Genomic DNA, 14,767 nt, shown 5'->3' with positions numbered 1-14,767 from the left:
TACAGTGTTCTATTTAAGAACTTATTAAATCAAAAATGCTGTATTGATTGGTCTTATGTGTGTTGATTGGACAATGGTTTTAATATCATGATTTTCTGAACGGCAGATCTGTGTTAAAAGGCCACCACTTCAAGCATGTTACATGGATTTTCCAACAATTTTCCACTTGAAGCCGACCTGAAGTTATCTCTCGTTATAAAAAGCAGCAACTGAATCACGCTTTTGACGATTAGTTCCGGTGAAACTCTTCGAAAAGACATTCCCGAACGCCTGTTTTGATAAAGAGGTTTGTTTTCATTATCAGCTGTGGGGTCGACATTTTGCATGAAGATTGTTTGTTAAGAACAAATTCTGGTTTGAGAAATATGCTACAGCTAGCGTTAATTGTATGCAATCAATCATTTTTTTTCCTAACTAATTTTTAGTTGTTTTTTTTAAGTTTGCTGGACTTTTAGGCCTTTTCTCTTGCAGTACTCTGCTTCGCCAGCAGATGGATGCAACGTCACAGTGACTCCCCGAAGATATACAGAAACGAGCAAAACCACGAGGAAGAAACGACTACGACGACGAAGAAGAAGGCGACCATGTTGATTTAAAGGAGAAAAAAAACAATAGACGCGATTTATTTCAAGTATATTTCACTTCGTAAAAGTGTTAACAACATCTTTAATAGCGAGCAAAGGGAATTGTGTCTGTTTAAAAAATAACAGCGAACTAAGGTAAGTGACGTATTTATTTCTTTTTTAGGGGCCGTTTCCTACAAAAACATCAGTTGTTGCGAGGTGGTTAGCTCGAAGCTAACTTTAGCTCTCGATGTGAAATGAGGTGACAAACACATGTAAAATTTGGGTTTGTAAAGTACTCGGGCGAGAATTGTTGACCGCAAAACGACAACGTGAAAGAAAATAGTGTTTAATAACACGAACTCCGGGAAGTTTGGTTTTAAAAGCTCAAATTCGTTGCTGTGATTATATTTGCGTTGGTGACTGTCACCGAACGTTAGTTGTCGAACAACTTTTTTGTTTGTCCCGCGTTGTGGGATTGAATAACGGCTGTATCGTCTTTAAATAAGGGTTAAAAAGCTCTTTTCAGTTTTAACAAAAGGACTGTTTGCGTTTCAGACCTCTTGGTTTGGACGAAAAGGTGTTATTTCGGTTCTGTTAGGTTTCGTTTATGTGAAAAAAAAAACGACGCGTTATGACGTCATTGGTTAAGGACTGTTAAAAAAAGTGCCACGATTAAGCGACATACCTATGTTAATTTTTTTGTATAATCAAGCAATCGTTTAGAAAAATGGTTATTTTCAAGCCTCTTAAATTTGTACAGTGATTCCTCAATTATCGCTGTTAATAGGGACAATAACTGACCGCGTAAAGTGAAAAATCGCGAAGTTGTGTCACTCCCCTCATTTTTAACATAGTTTTTAAAATATATAATCAATAAGTGCATATGTTTTTATTAAGACACTAAAGAATAGTTTGAAACGTCAATAAAATATTAATTGTATAGATAACATAAAACTATGGCTGCGGCTATCGATTATTTTAGTCGTCGATTAATTAATGAACTAGTTAGTTCGAATAATCTATTAAGGAACATAAAAATAATACCTGAGCTGAGCCTCAAACGGTATAAAAAAGCAAATAAATGAGGATCTTAGTTCAACAAAAGAATGATCGGCTAACTTGCATAGCAAAAGTCCGCTAGCTTAAATGCTATAAAATGCAAACTTTAAAAAAAAAAAAATTTTTTTTACAATGCTCTTAACAAATGGTTCAAACACATATTCCCACAAAAAATGGCTAAATATACATATAAACTAAATTAGGAATGCATTAATAAAAACATTAGCTCCAACAAAAACTTAGCTTATGTTGGTCTTAACAGGTAGCAGCTGGATTCAGCCATGTGAAATGAGTTATGTCATATTTACTGTTGCCACTAGAGGGCAGTATATCCACCCAAATCAATAAAACTTAATGCAAACACTTTCAAAACAAACCATTACAACGCCACTTTAACTCATTCACTCCCAGCCATTTTCACCAGAGCAAGGCCATTCGCTCCCGGCCGTTTTACTGGATTTTGACTGATTTTGCAAGGCTCACAGTAAATTCTGTTCTATTGCTATATAAACATGGAACCCACCTAAAGAAAGATTACTCTCTTCTTTCAGCAGAAAAAAAGTTCATATCTTTTTCCATTCTTTAGAAATCAGCATTAGAAAGTAGCTTAGTTTGAGCAATTTTCCAATTTCTGATGAAAAAAAAATGGAGGAATTGAGCTTTTTGTGAAAGCATACATTTCAAGCATAAACATCTGAATAATGTTTTCCTTTTACAAAATAACAGAAACAACAAGACAAATAGAGCTTTTGATAGCAAAGTAACAATTTATTTACACATAACTAACTGAAGGATGACGCTATTGTGGCCGCGACAGCCGGTTAAACTTTCCCCTCATCGTTGCCTGTCTCAAAAAGATTTTTTTTTTTTTTTTTTGAGTCTCTGCGGGCTCTGCTTGCGAGCAGCACGGACTCAACAGCATCTAGTGGTCCCGGTTGTTCTGCTCGGTCGTCCTGCGCCTGGTATCCATTCGGTTGTCTTCCGCTGGCGGCCCAGCTTTACGGCTTTACGTCTTGGCCGTTCGTTGCCGTTGAATAGGGTTGCGGGTCTTACCAAATGCCCTACTGCCCTCCAGTGGCCAGTTTTATTGCTTCAAAATGGATTTTCAGCTTTGTGCTTTGGCGCTAAATTGAATCACAACCCAGAGATGTCTGTTTTGGAATAAAAACGTAAAAGACGTATACGTCTTTGGGACACTGAAAAATTTAAAAATAGAACGTATTTATACGTTTTTGGGAACAAATGAGTAAATTAAACGAATACTCGAAGCAGCAAAATTTAAGTCGAATCCTTTTTCTAATCGAATTACTCAAGTTAATTGATTAATCCTGTCAGCACTACATAAAATAGTGTATAAATAATACAAATACATTCTCTCTCTCATAGGATATGTGTGTGTATGTAAATAAAGTGTACATCAATGTTTTTAGATCTCTTTTATATGATATATACATTTTTTAAATCTGTGATGCACTGAGGCCTGAAGTAGCGAGGATCACTGTATTACAAAGGCAAATGTAATAATTGGATAGTTTATTTAAAAAAACCTCCTGATGCTAAATTTAAAAGAAATAAGATTTTCAAATCTGTTTTTGCTTTCAAGTAAATGCTTAATCGAGTTAAAGTTTAATTAAATACATTAATGCTGCGACGATTAATCGATTAACTCGAATATTCGATTAGAAAAAAAGATTCAAATTAAATTTTGCTGCTTCAAGCATTCGTTTAAAGTGGCGTTGTAATGGTTTGTTTTGAAAGGGTTTGAATTTAGTTTTATTGATTTGGGTGGATACACTGCCCTCTTGTCTGTCTCATTTCATATGGCTGAATTTGGCTGCTCCCTGTTAAGTTTTAGAATGAGCTTTTTTTTAATATATATAATGCATTCGTACTTTAGTATAGGTATATTTAGCCGTTTTTGTGGGCATATGTGTTCGTTAAAAGCATGGCAGAAAAAAACGTTAGCATTTTATAGCATTTAAGCTAGCGGACTTTTGTTATGTAAGTTTGTAAATTGCTCTTTTGTTGTTTATAGATCCTCATTTATATTTTTTATACAATTTGAGGATGAGCTCAGGCATTTTAATTTTTTATGTTCCTTATCCGATTACTCGATTATTTGAACTAACTAGTTCATCCAATAATCGACTACTAAAATAATCGATTGCTGCAGCCCTAAAAACGTATAAAAATAAAGTAAAATAATACAAAATAATCATAAAATACAAATGATTTTATGGATGATGCAAAGTACCAATAACAGGGATTGGGAATTTAAAAATTCGAGGGTTTTAAAACAAAGCAAATTATGAATATTACTTTTCACTGGTAAAAAAAAATCGTCTGATCTGTATTTCTCTTGATTGATAAATTAATGTACTTTTACAACCAAATCCTTGTGTTTTTTTCCATATTTCAGGAGACTCATTTGAGCTGTTGGCTCGCTTTTAAGTGGGAAGTCCATTGATCACTGTCACATTCCCACGAGTGACACCTTGACCTCCAGACGTTCCGTGTCCAAGCAGGAAACTGTGAACTAAAAGGGGTGGAAAGCTTTCTGGCTTTGGACTTGATTGCCCTTGTGATATCGGCTGGAAATATTCTGGGAATATATAATTTTGGGGAAAGACACATGTACAGAGTTGGACATAAAATTTTTTCCCAGAAGGACATCCATTAAACACCGTGCACTGACGAGAAACCAGGAAACACTGTTTGGTGTCAAAACGAGTATATTGAACTCAAATTATTTGGAAGAAAATATCCCCCAAGTTCCGAGATTGCCTTAGTTGTTCTATTTCAGGACTTGAGCCACATTTGATACTTGTTCACATATAATTTTTCTATATTGTGAGCAAGTATATTAATGCAAATATCTCTTCATTTTGAAGAGTTTCTTGTTTATACATTTTTTTGCGGTTCTTGTACGTCGGTCACTCTTGTTAAAGGGGACCAAACTGCATACATTTGTGTATATGTAAATAGCATTGGTTGATTTGCTCATGTAAAAAGCTGTGGACTTCAAAGAAAATATTGTTAATGCTTTATTAATCTTTTTTTTTTACATTTTGAGATACAATTTAGTAAGAAAAATTAAAGTGGCAAAAATTAGACAGTGAAGGAAGATTTTGGGAGAACATTTGCAAAATGGCTACAGCTAGAACCGAAAATGTCGGCCCGCTCGCCATGGGACTGAACAAGCAGAACGGACAGATTCGAGGACAGACCAAAGCGGCTTCTGTCCAGCCCGCATCCGCCACTCAAGGGAAAGTGTCAGGCGCCGCTTCTCAAGAAGCTGGAGGCATCAAGTTTGGAGATGACTGGAAGAAAAGCTTGAAGCTTCCTCCTAAAGATACTAGGATCAAAACCTCTGTGAGTCAGACAGGAAATATCTTCCTTCCAACATCTGCCTGTAAAAAAACAACAACTTCTCTTTATTATTGTTTTTTCTTCCTTTAGGATGTGACTGCTACTAAGGGCAATGAATTTGAAGATTACTGTCTTAAAAGAGAACTTCTGATGGGCATTTTTGAAATGGGATGGGAGAAACCATCTCCTGTCCAGGTATGTTTAAAAAAGAAAAAGAGGACATGCATTACGAGTGTTTGTTTGCTGAGAACTTGTTTAAAGGATTTAGCTCACTAGCCACGAAGGAGTTAGCTCACTTGTTTTGCGATAGCAAAGAAGTAGTCGGAGGCGTTAGGGCGCTTGCGTTGAAAGTGCTAGCTCACAGAGAAGGAGTTGGCTCACTCGACGCGAAATAATTAGCTTACTTGCAGAGAAGGCGTTAGCTCACCCACCGCAAAGGAGTTGGCTCACACACCGCGAAGGCATTAGCTCAAATGTCATGAAGGAGTTAGCTCACAGGCCGCGAAGGACTTTGCTTGCTTGCAGAGAAGACGTTAGTTCACCTGCCGCGAAGTAGTTAGCTCGCACGCCGCGAAGGCGTTAGCTCTCATACCGCGAAGGCGTTAGCTCTCATGCCGCGAAGGCGTTAGCTCTCATGCAGAGAAGGTGTTAGCTCTCATGCAGAGAAGGCGTTAGCTCTCAGGCCGAGAAGAAGTTAGCTCGCACTCCGCGAAGGAGTTAGCACGCGCGCCGAGAAGGCGTTAGCTCGCGTGCCCGAAAGAATTGGCTCGTACGCCGCGAAGGAGTTAGCTCGCACGCCGCGAAGGCGTTAGCTCTCATGCCGCGAAGGCGTTAGCTCTCATGCAGAGAAGGTGTTAGCTCTCATGCAGAGAAGGCGTTAGCTCGCACTCCGCGAAGGAGTTAGCGCGCGCGCCGAGAAGGCGTTAGCGCGCGCGCCGAGAAGGAGTCAGCCCGCACGCACAGAAGGCGTTAGCTCGCGTGCCCGAAAGAATTGGCTCGTGTGCCGCGAAGTTGGCTCGTGTGCCGCGAAGTTAGCCCGCGCGCCGCAAAGGCGTTAGCCCGCACGCAGAGAAGGATTCAGCCCGCTCGCCGTGAAGCTCGCATGCAGAGAAGGTGTTAGCTAGTGTGCCGCGAAGCCGTTAGCCCGCTCGCCATGCAGCTCACATGCAGAGAAGGTGTTAGCTCGTGTGCCGTGAAGGCGTTAGCCCGCACGCCGCAAAGGAGTTGGCTCATCTGCAGTATGTCTGAAATTGAGGGCGATAGACATCTAATCCATTTGGACTCTGGAGGGCTTCCAGCAATTTTGCTGCCAACACTCCCAGTATAAATTAATTGGACGTCTATCTACCTCAGTAGCAGCAAACAAATTCAATTATTATACCTCACAACTTAGTTTGTAACTCCTTGCAGGAAGAGAGTATCCCCATCGCCCTGTCTGGAAGGGATATTTTGGCTCGGGCTAAGAATGGAACAGGAAAAAGTGGAGCCTATCTCATCCCATTGTTGGAAAGGATAGACCTTAAAAAAGATTATATACAAGGTAGGATTAAAACAAACCACTTAATACTTTTTTTTTTTTTTTTATAGTTGACATAGTTTTGAAAGTTTGTTTTACCACCTAGCAATGGTAGTCGTGCCGACCCGAGAGCTGGCGCTGCAGGTGAGCCAGATCTGCATTCAGATCAGCAAACACTTGGGAGGAGTCAAAGTCATGGCCACCACCGGGGGAACCAACCTCCGAGACGACATTATGCGCCTGGACGAAACTGGTCGGCAGTTATTTTTTGCTTTGTCAAAATTCCTCATAATTTGCAGTTTAGAATATTTAACCTTTTCTCCTTAACAGTTCACGTCGTCATCGCCACACCCGGTAGAATTCTCGACTTGATAAAAAAAGGCGTGGCAAAGGTGGATCGAGTCCAGATGATGGTGATGGATGAGGTAAGCACGACAGTTACTTACAAAAAATAGAACATTTGCTATTAAGAACATTAAATAACGTGTTTTTCATAGTCACATGAGAACAATCCCAACAGTGTAGTTGCTTTTCCAACAGGCCGACAAACTGCTGTCTCAGGATTTTGTGGTGCTCATCGAGGATATTATTAGTTTCCTGGCCAAGAACAGGCAGATCCTGCTTTACTCAGCAACCTTCCCCATCAGCGTGCAAAAATTCATGGTGAGTCCTCGATTGCGCCATCTTTTCGGCTCGGGGCCAGCTGGCACCCGTTACTTTCGCTTTGAAGATCAAGCTGTTAGCTCTTTGAGCCTGGTTTTGTTTACTTCTTCATTAGGAGTGTGACAAAATATCCAAAAGGTGATATACTGCGATACCAAAAAGGTTATTGATATGCTCCCAGGTTCACACCCCTATTCTGTATGCTTTAGGATGGTTTTTGGGTGCCTGAAGTTCCAAAAAATTTCGAAAATATAATATCGTTGCAGGCCAAGCACTTGCAGAAACCTTACGAGATCAACCTGATGGAGGAGCTGACACTGAAGGGCATTACTCAGTATTACGCCTATGTGACGGAGAGACAAAAAGTGCACTGTCTTAACACACTCTTCTCCAGGGTGAGTAACACACTTTTCAGTTTTCAGCCTTGTGGGGACTAGGGATCTCTTTTTGATTAAAACAAACGAGATACCAACTAAGCATGTCCCGAATGCCGGTTTCAAGGTATGAAAACGTCAAGGTTTTAAAACCACAAAAAAATTCTGTCTTGCTGTCCCTAAAGCCTGAGTTGTACTCCCGCATTGCGGTGACGGCGCAGCAACCACGGCGTCATTCGACATTCGATAGTTCTGCGGTGAGGGAACGCGTTGCTCTGTAATTCACTGCCAAGCCACTAGAGGGATGTGGCGTTATGTTTGTATGGTTTTGGGGCATGCTTGTTTACTTCCGCTAGTCGGAGAAAAAATAAACAATGCAAGATGGAACTCTTGAAAGTAAATATTCTGCTCATCAACACTGAATAAATATTGAACAAACAAATGTTGAGGGGCAGGCGACGCAGAAGACGGTTTCGAGGCGGTCTGGCCGACTTTTGATGCTGCACAGAGAGTTTTAGACTCGGGTGGAGAGAGCTAGCTGTGGCGGCTAGCTTCAAACTGGCGTCGAGCACTGCGTTCAAGGTCTGCAAAGCCCTCCAGCCCGATTTGTTTGCCGTGTCCTACAACCAGCCAGTGGGAAGCCATAGCAGATTTCTGGCGTCTATGGAACTTCCCAAACTGCGTTGGGAGCCTTGATTTTAACGTTATCATAAAAAGCACTGAGGCATTCTCAATCAGTGATGATGTATCGTGTGTGTGAACTGTCTGTTATTGAAAATTAAAGATCAAAACAACTCTTTTGACACCAAATCTGTGCTTTTTTTCTTCATATACTTGAAGTGTGACACGTAAATAAGTCACAGACTCACAGCAAACTTATGTACACAGTAAATGATGAAGTACACCAACCAAAAATACGACATAAAGTGATAAAAAGTTGGCAGTTTTTGGCCGACTGGGTCACCGCTTCGTGTGGCCACTCGATTCCGAACACCCACGTCTCGGTGGTTCTTCCAATTTTTTAAATGTTATTTATTATTTATTTATTTTTCCCCAATTGCCGACCTTGCCATTTGGCAATCACAATAATGTCTTGACGAGACTTGCTCTTCGATGATACTCCCGTCGGCTTGGTCCATTTTTGCGTGTAGAAAATAATGTTTGATCCTATTCTACAATGGCGGTGTTTTCGCGGCAAACCGGAAACAACAGTCTGAGCGGACCAATCACAGTCCGTTTTCGCCACGTCATACAGGTCTAGGTGACGCGAAGGTTAGAAAATTCGAGAGGCGCGCGTCAGGCTACGGCGTAGGGTCGTAACTCGATTCTTCCTTGACGGCGTAGGTCTGACGCGGAAGTATAACTCGGCCTTAAGGTATTAGCTTTTTTTTATATCCCAAAAATGCATGGAGAAAACCCTCGCTTGCAACTGTAAGGCTCATCCTTCCCCCACCGGTTGTTGCTCAGTGTCAATGAGTCAGCTGTGCTACACGATGGCTGGGGAAGGTGAAACTCCTGAAATACGTCATACTTGATTCCCCCTATGTCACAGCTGCCCAGTCTGATCGTCTCTTAAGGGGGTTGCGTGTAGTTACGGACATTACAACACACAATGAATAGGTTGCTGCTGAACCCTTAACACTGGGCTGCCGCCAGCTTGAAAATGCCTTTTAAAAAAACCCATCTCATTTGCAAGGTGTGGCGGGTTTTATTTTGGTGTGGCGGCGCGCCACAACCTTTTATTTGTAGGGGAACCCCTGTGTATCGATAATTGTAATGTCGCCAGATTGTGAGATAGCCGTTTATCGTGATCCTTGTATCGTAAGGTATCCAGCCATCATTCCTTCATTTCTTTTTTCCTGCAGCTTCAGATCAACCAGTCCATCATCTTCTGTAACTCCACTCAGAGGGTCGAGCTTTTAGCCAAGAAGATTACACAGCTAGGCTACTCGTGCTTTTACATCCACGCTAAGATGATGCAGGTGAATCAGAAAATTTGACGGACACGTGTTGTTGCTAAGTTTAAAAAACTGAAAGTAATTTGTGTTTTGTGTTTTCAGGAATATAGAAACCGTGTGTTTCATGACTTCAGAAATGGACTGTGCAGGAATCTGGTCTGCACTGGTAAGTTCTCAACTTGTGAGCCGCCCCTGATGGTGATAATGTCCAATCCAGTCCAAAGAATGTAGCTGACAGCCTCTCAGTAGCAAATACCATATTTTCTGGATTACAAGTCACACTTTTTGCAGAGTTTAGCTGGCCGACTCATGGTTTATTTAACTATTAAGTCGACATTTATTCTCGTAGTAATGTAAAGTTTTGTTTTTTTTCTCTCTCCTACTATAACTATGAGAATATGTCGTATAATTATCTAGGGCTAATGTAGCTCAATAAGCAGCTACGTACTTTACGTAGCGCGTTACCGCCTCCGTTAAAATCACAGTACTGAAGGTATTTTGTGTTTTAGAATCAGTTTTACAAATAAAGAAATCCTTAATATTTTGGCTCATCAACGTCAAATTTTATCCATAAAATGATGTACAATCTAATGTCGTAGCTCCCAGCTAAGGTAGAGTGCGTAGCAGCTAGCAGCTACATTACCCCTACGTAATAATACTTTTTTTCCTCGTAACAATAGTACGACTTTAACCTTTTTTAATAATAAATATTTATTTGGCTCAACTACTCCGTCGTACGACACACATAATGACAACTTCTAGTGCTGCAATGATTAACTCGAGTAATTTGATTAGAAAAAAGCTTCGAATCAAAATTTTCTGCTTCGAGTATTCGTATAGAGTAGTGTTGTAAAGGTTTTGAAAGTGTTTGCATTTAGTTTTATTGATTTGGGTGGATACACTGCCATCTATTGGCAACAGTGAAAATGACAACTCATTTAACATGGCAGAATTCAGCTGCTCCCTGTTAAGACCAAGTAAGTAGGTACGTTTTTGTTTGAGTTAGTGTGTTTTTATACATTCGTAATTTAGTTTATAGGTACCATAATTTTCAGACTATAAGGCGCACCTGGCTATAAGCCGCTACTCGCCAAATGTGACATGAAAACGGCATTTGTTCACAGACAAGCCGCACTGGACTATAAACCGCAGCTGTTCTCACTATATTATTGAATATTTATACCAAAAGATATTAACCGGCAACACTATATTTGACAGCGACATTATAAGACAAGTTAACAAATATACATTAAGCACTGGAAAAATACTAAGACCAAATGAACCACCATGAAGCATTGCTTGAAGAAGCTTCATTTGGCCATCACTGCTCCCTTGGGGGAGACGGTCAACCTGTCCTGCCACCTGCTGTCAACATGCCTCCTAGCATGCATTGCAGCACTACAGATGTAAATAACAATCTAAATTCATGTTCTGCGCTAATTATTTCTTCAGTTTCTGTTCAAGTTGTTTCACTAATAGCTTGTTATGGGATTTGGTAACACTTTATTTGACAGCAGCGCCATAAGACTGTCATTTGACAATCATAATTATGACATGACATTGTCATGAGCATTAGAGAATGCTTATACCAGATGTCATTTAGTGTTAATCCGGCAAATTATCTCACTTTTGAATGAATGTAAAAGATCTAAGATGGACATACATGGAGTTAGTGACATAAATTGCCGGATGACACTTAACATCTGTCATAAGCGTTCAGTAATGCGCATGATGGTGTCATGTCATAATTATGACGGTCTTATGACAGTCTTATGACGCAGCTGTCAAATAAAGTTACCTATTAACTCAAATAAATCAACAAATAAGCCGCACTGGACTATAAGCCACAGGATTTATAATGAAGGAAAAAAAGTAGCGGCTTATAGTCCGCAAATTACGGTATATTTAGCTTTTTTTTTTGTGTGTGTGAATATGCATTTGAACGATTTGTTAAGAACATTTTTTAAAAAAAACGATAGCATTTTATAGCATTTAAGATAGCGGAGTTTTGCTATGCAAGTTGGCCAATTGCTATTTTGTTGTACTTAATCCTCATTTTTTTCTTTATACTGTTTGAGGCTAAGCTCAGGTGTTTTAATTTATTTTTAAACCAAAGTGCAATTCGGCATAGTTTGAAGAAACACTCTGGAATTTTATTTTGTAATCGCAAGTAATACCCTTTTGAAAGTGCAGTCTTAGCAAGCCTTTGTTTTACATGTCCTGAAATTTTTTCTGCAAAGCATTAAATGTTCCTAATCCAATGACTCGATTATTCGAACTAACTAGTTGGTAAATATATAGGACTATTAAAATAATCGATAGCTGCGGCCCGAGCAACTTCAATTTAAAAATGTCATTATATGGATTAACGATTCGCCAGCTTGTCTCCTGTCGTCCTCCAAAATTACACCTGGGTGACGGTGACGGTGGGTGCCGACGTGCTGCCGTGGTATGCAAGATCGGCATTGCTTTGTGCCTCTTCCCCGCTTGCATTCCGAGCGTCCGCCATTCTTAACTTTCCACGCATATATTTCTTTTTAAACTCTCCTTTAACCGTCGAAGGGATGTCATGCTCGTCGAGGCATTTATGACATCGCTAATATCGACTAGTCTGGACGGCTTAACAGTGTAGCTACTTGTGTTTGGAGACTCGACTTCTGGCACTCTAGTCTCTTTCCTCATTGAAAAACCGGCATTCGCCACTCATTTGTAATGAATACTCATTTCTCCTTTCCAATAGACCTCTTCACTCGGGGTATCGACATCCAAGCCGTCAATGTGGTCATCAACTTCGACTTTCCGAAAAACGCCGAAACGTACCTCCATCGTATCGGAAGATCAGGTATACAGTCTCGACAAACCCCGTCCCGAGAAATTCAAATCGGCGCAGCTGACTCGAGATTTTCCTCGTTTCAGGGAGATTCGGCCATTTCGGCCTCGCCATCAACCTGATCACATCCGAAGACCGCTTTAACCTGAAGACTATAGAAGACCAACTGGTGACCGACATCAAACCCATCCCCGGCAGCATTGACAAGAGTCTCTACGTGGCCGAGTTTCACTCCTCCAGCGGCGACTGCGAGGTGGAGGAAGTCCAAGAAAAATCGGGACACCAGCAGGACAGCACCTGAAGGCGGTGAGAGGGAGCCAGCGGCAACTCTGGCTTAACCTTCGCCTCCTCCGACATCTCATCTCGACTTAACCTGACCACCGAATCTTTACTCGTCCTCCGTTTTGAGTTTCTTACTCGATTTTGGCGAAATATGAGCAATTCCATTTTCCAGGCGAGCGTCAAAACACCAGCGACGCTCACCGCTTAAGTGCCTTACTTCCTGCCACGCACATTTTGATTTTGTAAACATCCATTATGCAAGGAAACTTATTGGCTGCCGTCGTCAGTGACTGAAACACGATCGTTCGCCGCTCCTAGTTCAAATAAATCCGGAGGTCTATCACCGTCAATGGCAGCCAACGAGCGATTCGTTAGTATTTCCACTGATCTGGCAAATCGAAATTAGTTAACGTGTTATTTCAATTACGGGCGGCCATTTTGTTCTGCTGCTTTGGCAGTTAACAGCTGTTTTTGCCTGGCACGGCTGCATTTAAGAAACCTTTTTTTTGCCTTTTGTGGCAAATTCTGTTTAATAAAGAAGGGTTATTTTTGTTTCTGGTTTGAAAGCAAAATTGTAGCATTTTTGAAGAGGCAGCTGCAACTTTTTTCAACTTCCTGAATAAAATTTAATGGGAAAAATATACCCTAATTTAGCATTTTCTATTAAAAAAATAAGTGAAATTTAACTCATTGGCTGCCATTGACGGCGATAGACATCCGATCCTTAATCGTGTTTCAGCCAATGAGTTAACATCACTATTCCCCCACAAGAAAATAAAAGTACAATAATTGAGTTTGGAATAACGGGAAGACTTTTTTTTTCTTCTTTTTTGTTGTTGTTGTTGGAACAGATTTTCAGTTTACACTGAAGCAAAACCAAAAAAAAAATGAGTGAATGGTCTCTTGTGAGTTCACATCATTTGCATGCAGGTTCAACTCAGCTGTTCTGAACGTCATTTTCGCACTTGCTAACAATTTAGCTTCCAAAAAACCCGAAATGACTCAGTTTTGTTGAGTTTTGACCCTGCGTTCAAATGTCCGTTGTAACTTTTTCCTCTTTTTGTTGGTGAAACGCAAGTCTTAAAATCTGAGTAAAAGGTGCGCAAAACTCTGACTTTCGAACGCTTAACGCCTAATGACATCTTTCCCTTTTATCTTTTCATTCCGTGACCTCCAGTTTGACCCAAAATTTGCGCTACTTTCTGAGACTTGTGAAAATTTGGCTTTAAATTAAGTTTTCGGGTCAAAACGGACGTCAAATTGAATGCCGTCAAGAATGTTGACTGTTATTTTTGCTTTAAGTCGTCTTAAAAGACATTTTTTTGTGTGTATGTGCGCAAGCCTATTGACTATTGGGTCAAAAGTGCTTTATTTTTTTGCCTGTTTTGGTAAATGACAACTTAAAAATTAAGAAACAGGCACAAAATTACAAATTGGAAATCCTGCTTCATGTTTAATTGGGTAATTGGAATCTTGAAACTTTGTTAGTGGAAAAAGAATTTGTTTCATTTGCTGAAGCACTAAAATGAAAATTCGCCCCCCCCAAAAAAAGTTTCGGCTAAATTCAGGTAAACCCTCGTGTACTACTGACATTCATTTTGACACTGGTAGTTAATTGGCCTTGATTTAATTGTTCTAAAAATTACAACATAGGGAGGAATATTTTTAGGAAAATTACCTCAGTTGCTAAATTCGTCGTTCTGTTCAGTTTCGGAAGAAATGACAAATTTTTCATGAGTTCTCACTCACCAACTTGGAGTTTAAAGTTTCAAATATTTGTTTATAAGCCATTGTTCCTGTTTTTCTTGCTAAGAATGCATTAGCAGTTATTGGAAGTTATTAGAAAGTTCTCCAGCAAAATGTTCGGCAAAAAGTGTCACACTGTCCTCTACTGTTGTAATTTGGAACTACATGCAGGGTTTGTGAAATTCAATAAACTAAATTGAAATTTACAATTGTGTGCTTTATTATTTTTCCTAAGCTTTCATTTACAATTATGGGGGCGGGGGGGGGGGGGGGGGGATTTGGCCAAACATGTATATATGAAAAAAAAAACTCGTTTAGCGTCATAATGTTGAAGAAAGGAGGCGCTGTTGACAGTAAATATGGCAGTCATTTGACCTTGACATGTTTTTGCTAGCGTGAGTGCA

General features: G+C 40.1%; 1 protein-coding gene across 1 annotated transcript; it reads left to right on the top strand.

Annotated features, from left to right (window-relative positions):
- Nucleotides 1–543: 543 nt before the first annotated feature.
- LOC130910941 (probable ATP-dependent RNA helicase ddx6) lies at nucleotides 544–14,569 on the top strand. Its single transcript, XM_057828597.1, has 12 exons — nucleotides 544–719; nucleotides 4,045–4,997; nucleotides 5,085–5,189; nucleotides 6,405–6,534; nucleotides 6,617–6,763; nucleotides 6,841–6,935; nucleotides 7,051–7,173; nucleotides 7,440–7,568; nucleotides 9,413–9,529; nucleotides 9,608–9,671; nucleotides 12,246–12,347; nucleotides 12,422–14,569. The coding sequence occupies exons 2-12, from the start codon at nucleotides 4,773–4,775 to the stop codon at nucleotides 12,634–12,636; spliced, it is 1,452 nt and encodes a 483-aa protein (XP_057684580.1). The 5' UTR covers nucleotides 544–719; nucleotides 4,045–4,772; the 3' UTR covers nucleotides 12,637–14,569.
- Nucleotides 14,570–14,767: the final 198 nt, after the last annotated feature.

The sequence above is a fragment of the Corythoichthys intestinalis genome, chromosome 22 (assembly GCF_030265065.1).
Source record: "Corythoichthys intestinalis isolate RoL2023-P3 chromosome 22, ASM3026506v1, whole genome shotgun sequence".
Lineage (NCBI taxonomy): Eukaryota > Metazoa > Chordata > Actinopteri > Syngnathiformes > Syngnathidae > Corythoichthys > Corythoichthys intestinalis.
The sequence above is the reverse complement of the archived record's forward strand: the minus strand, read 5'-3'. Positions and strand labels throughout refer to the sequence as shown.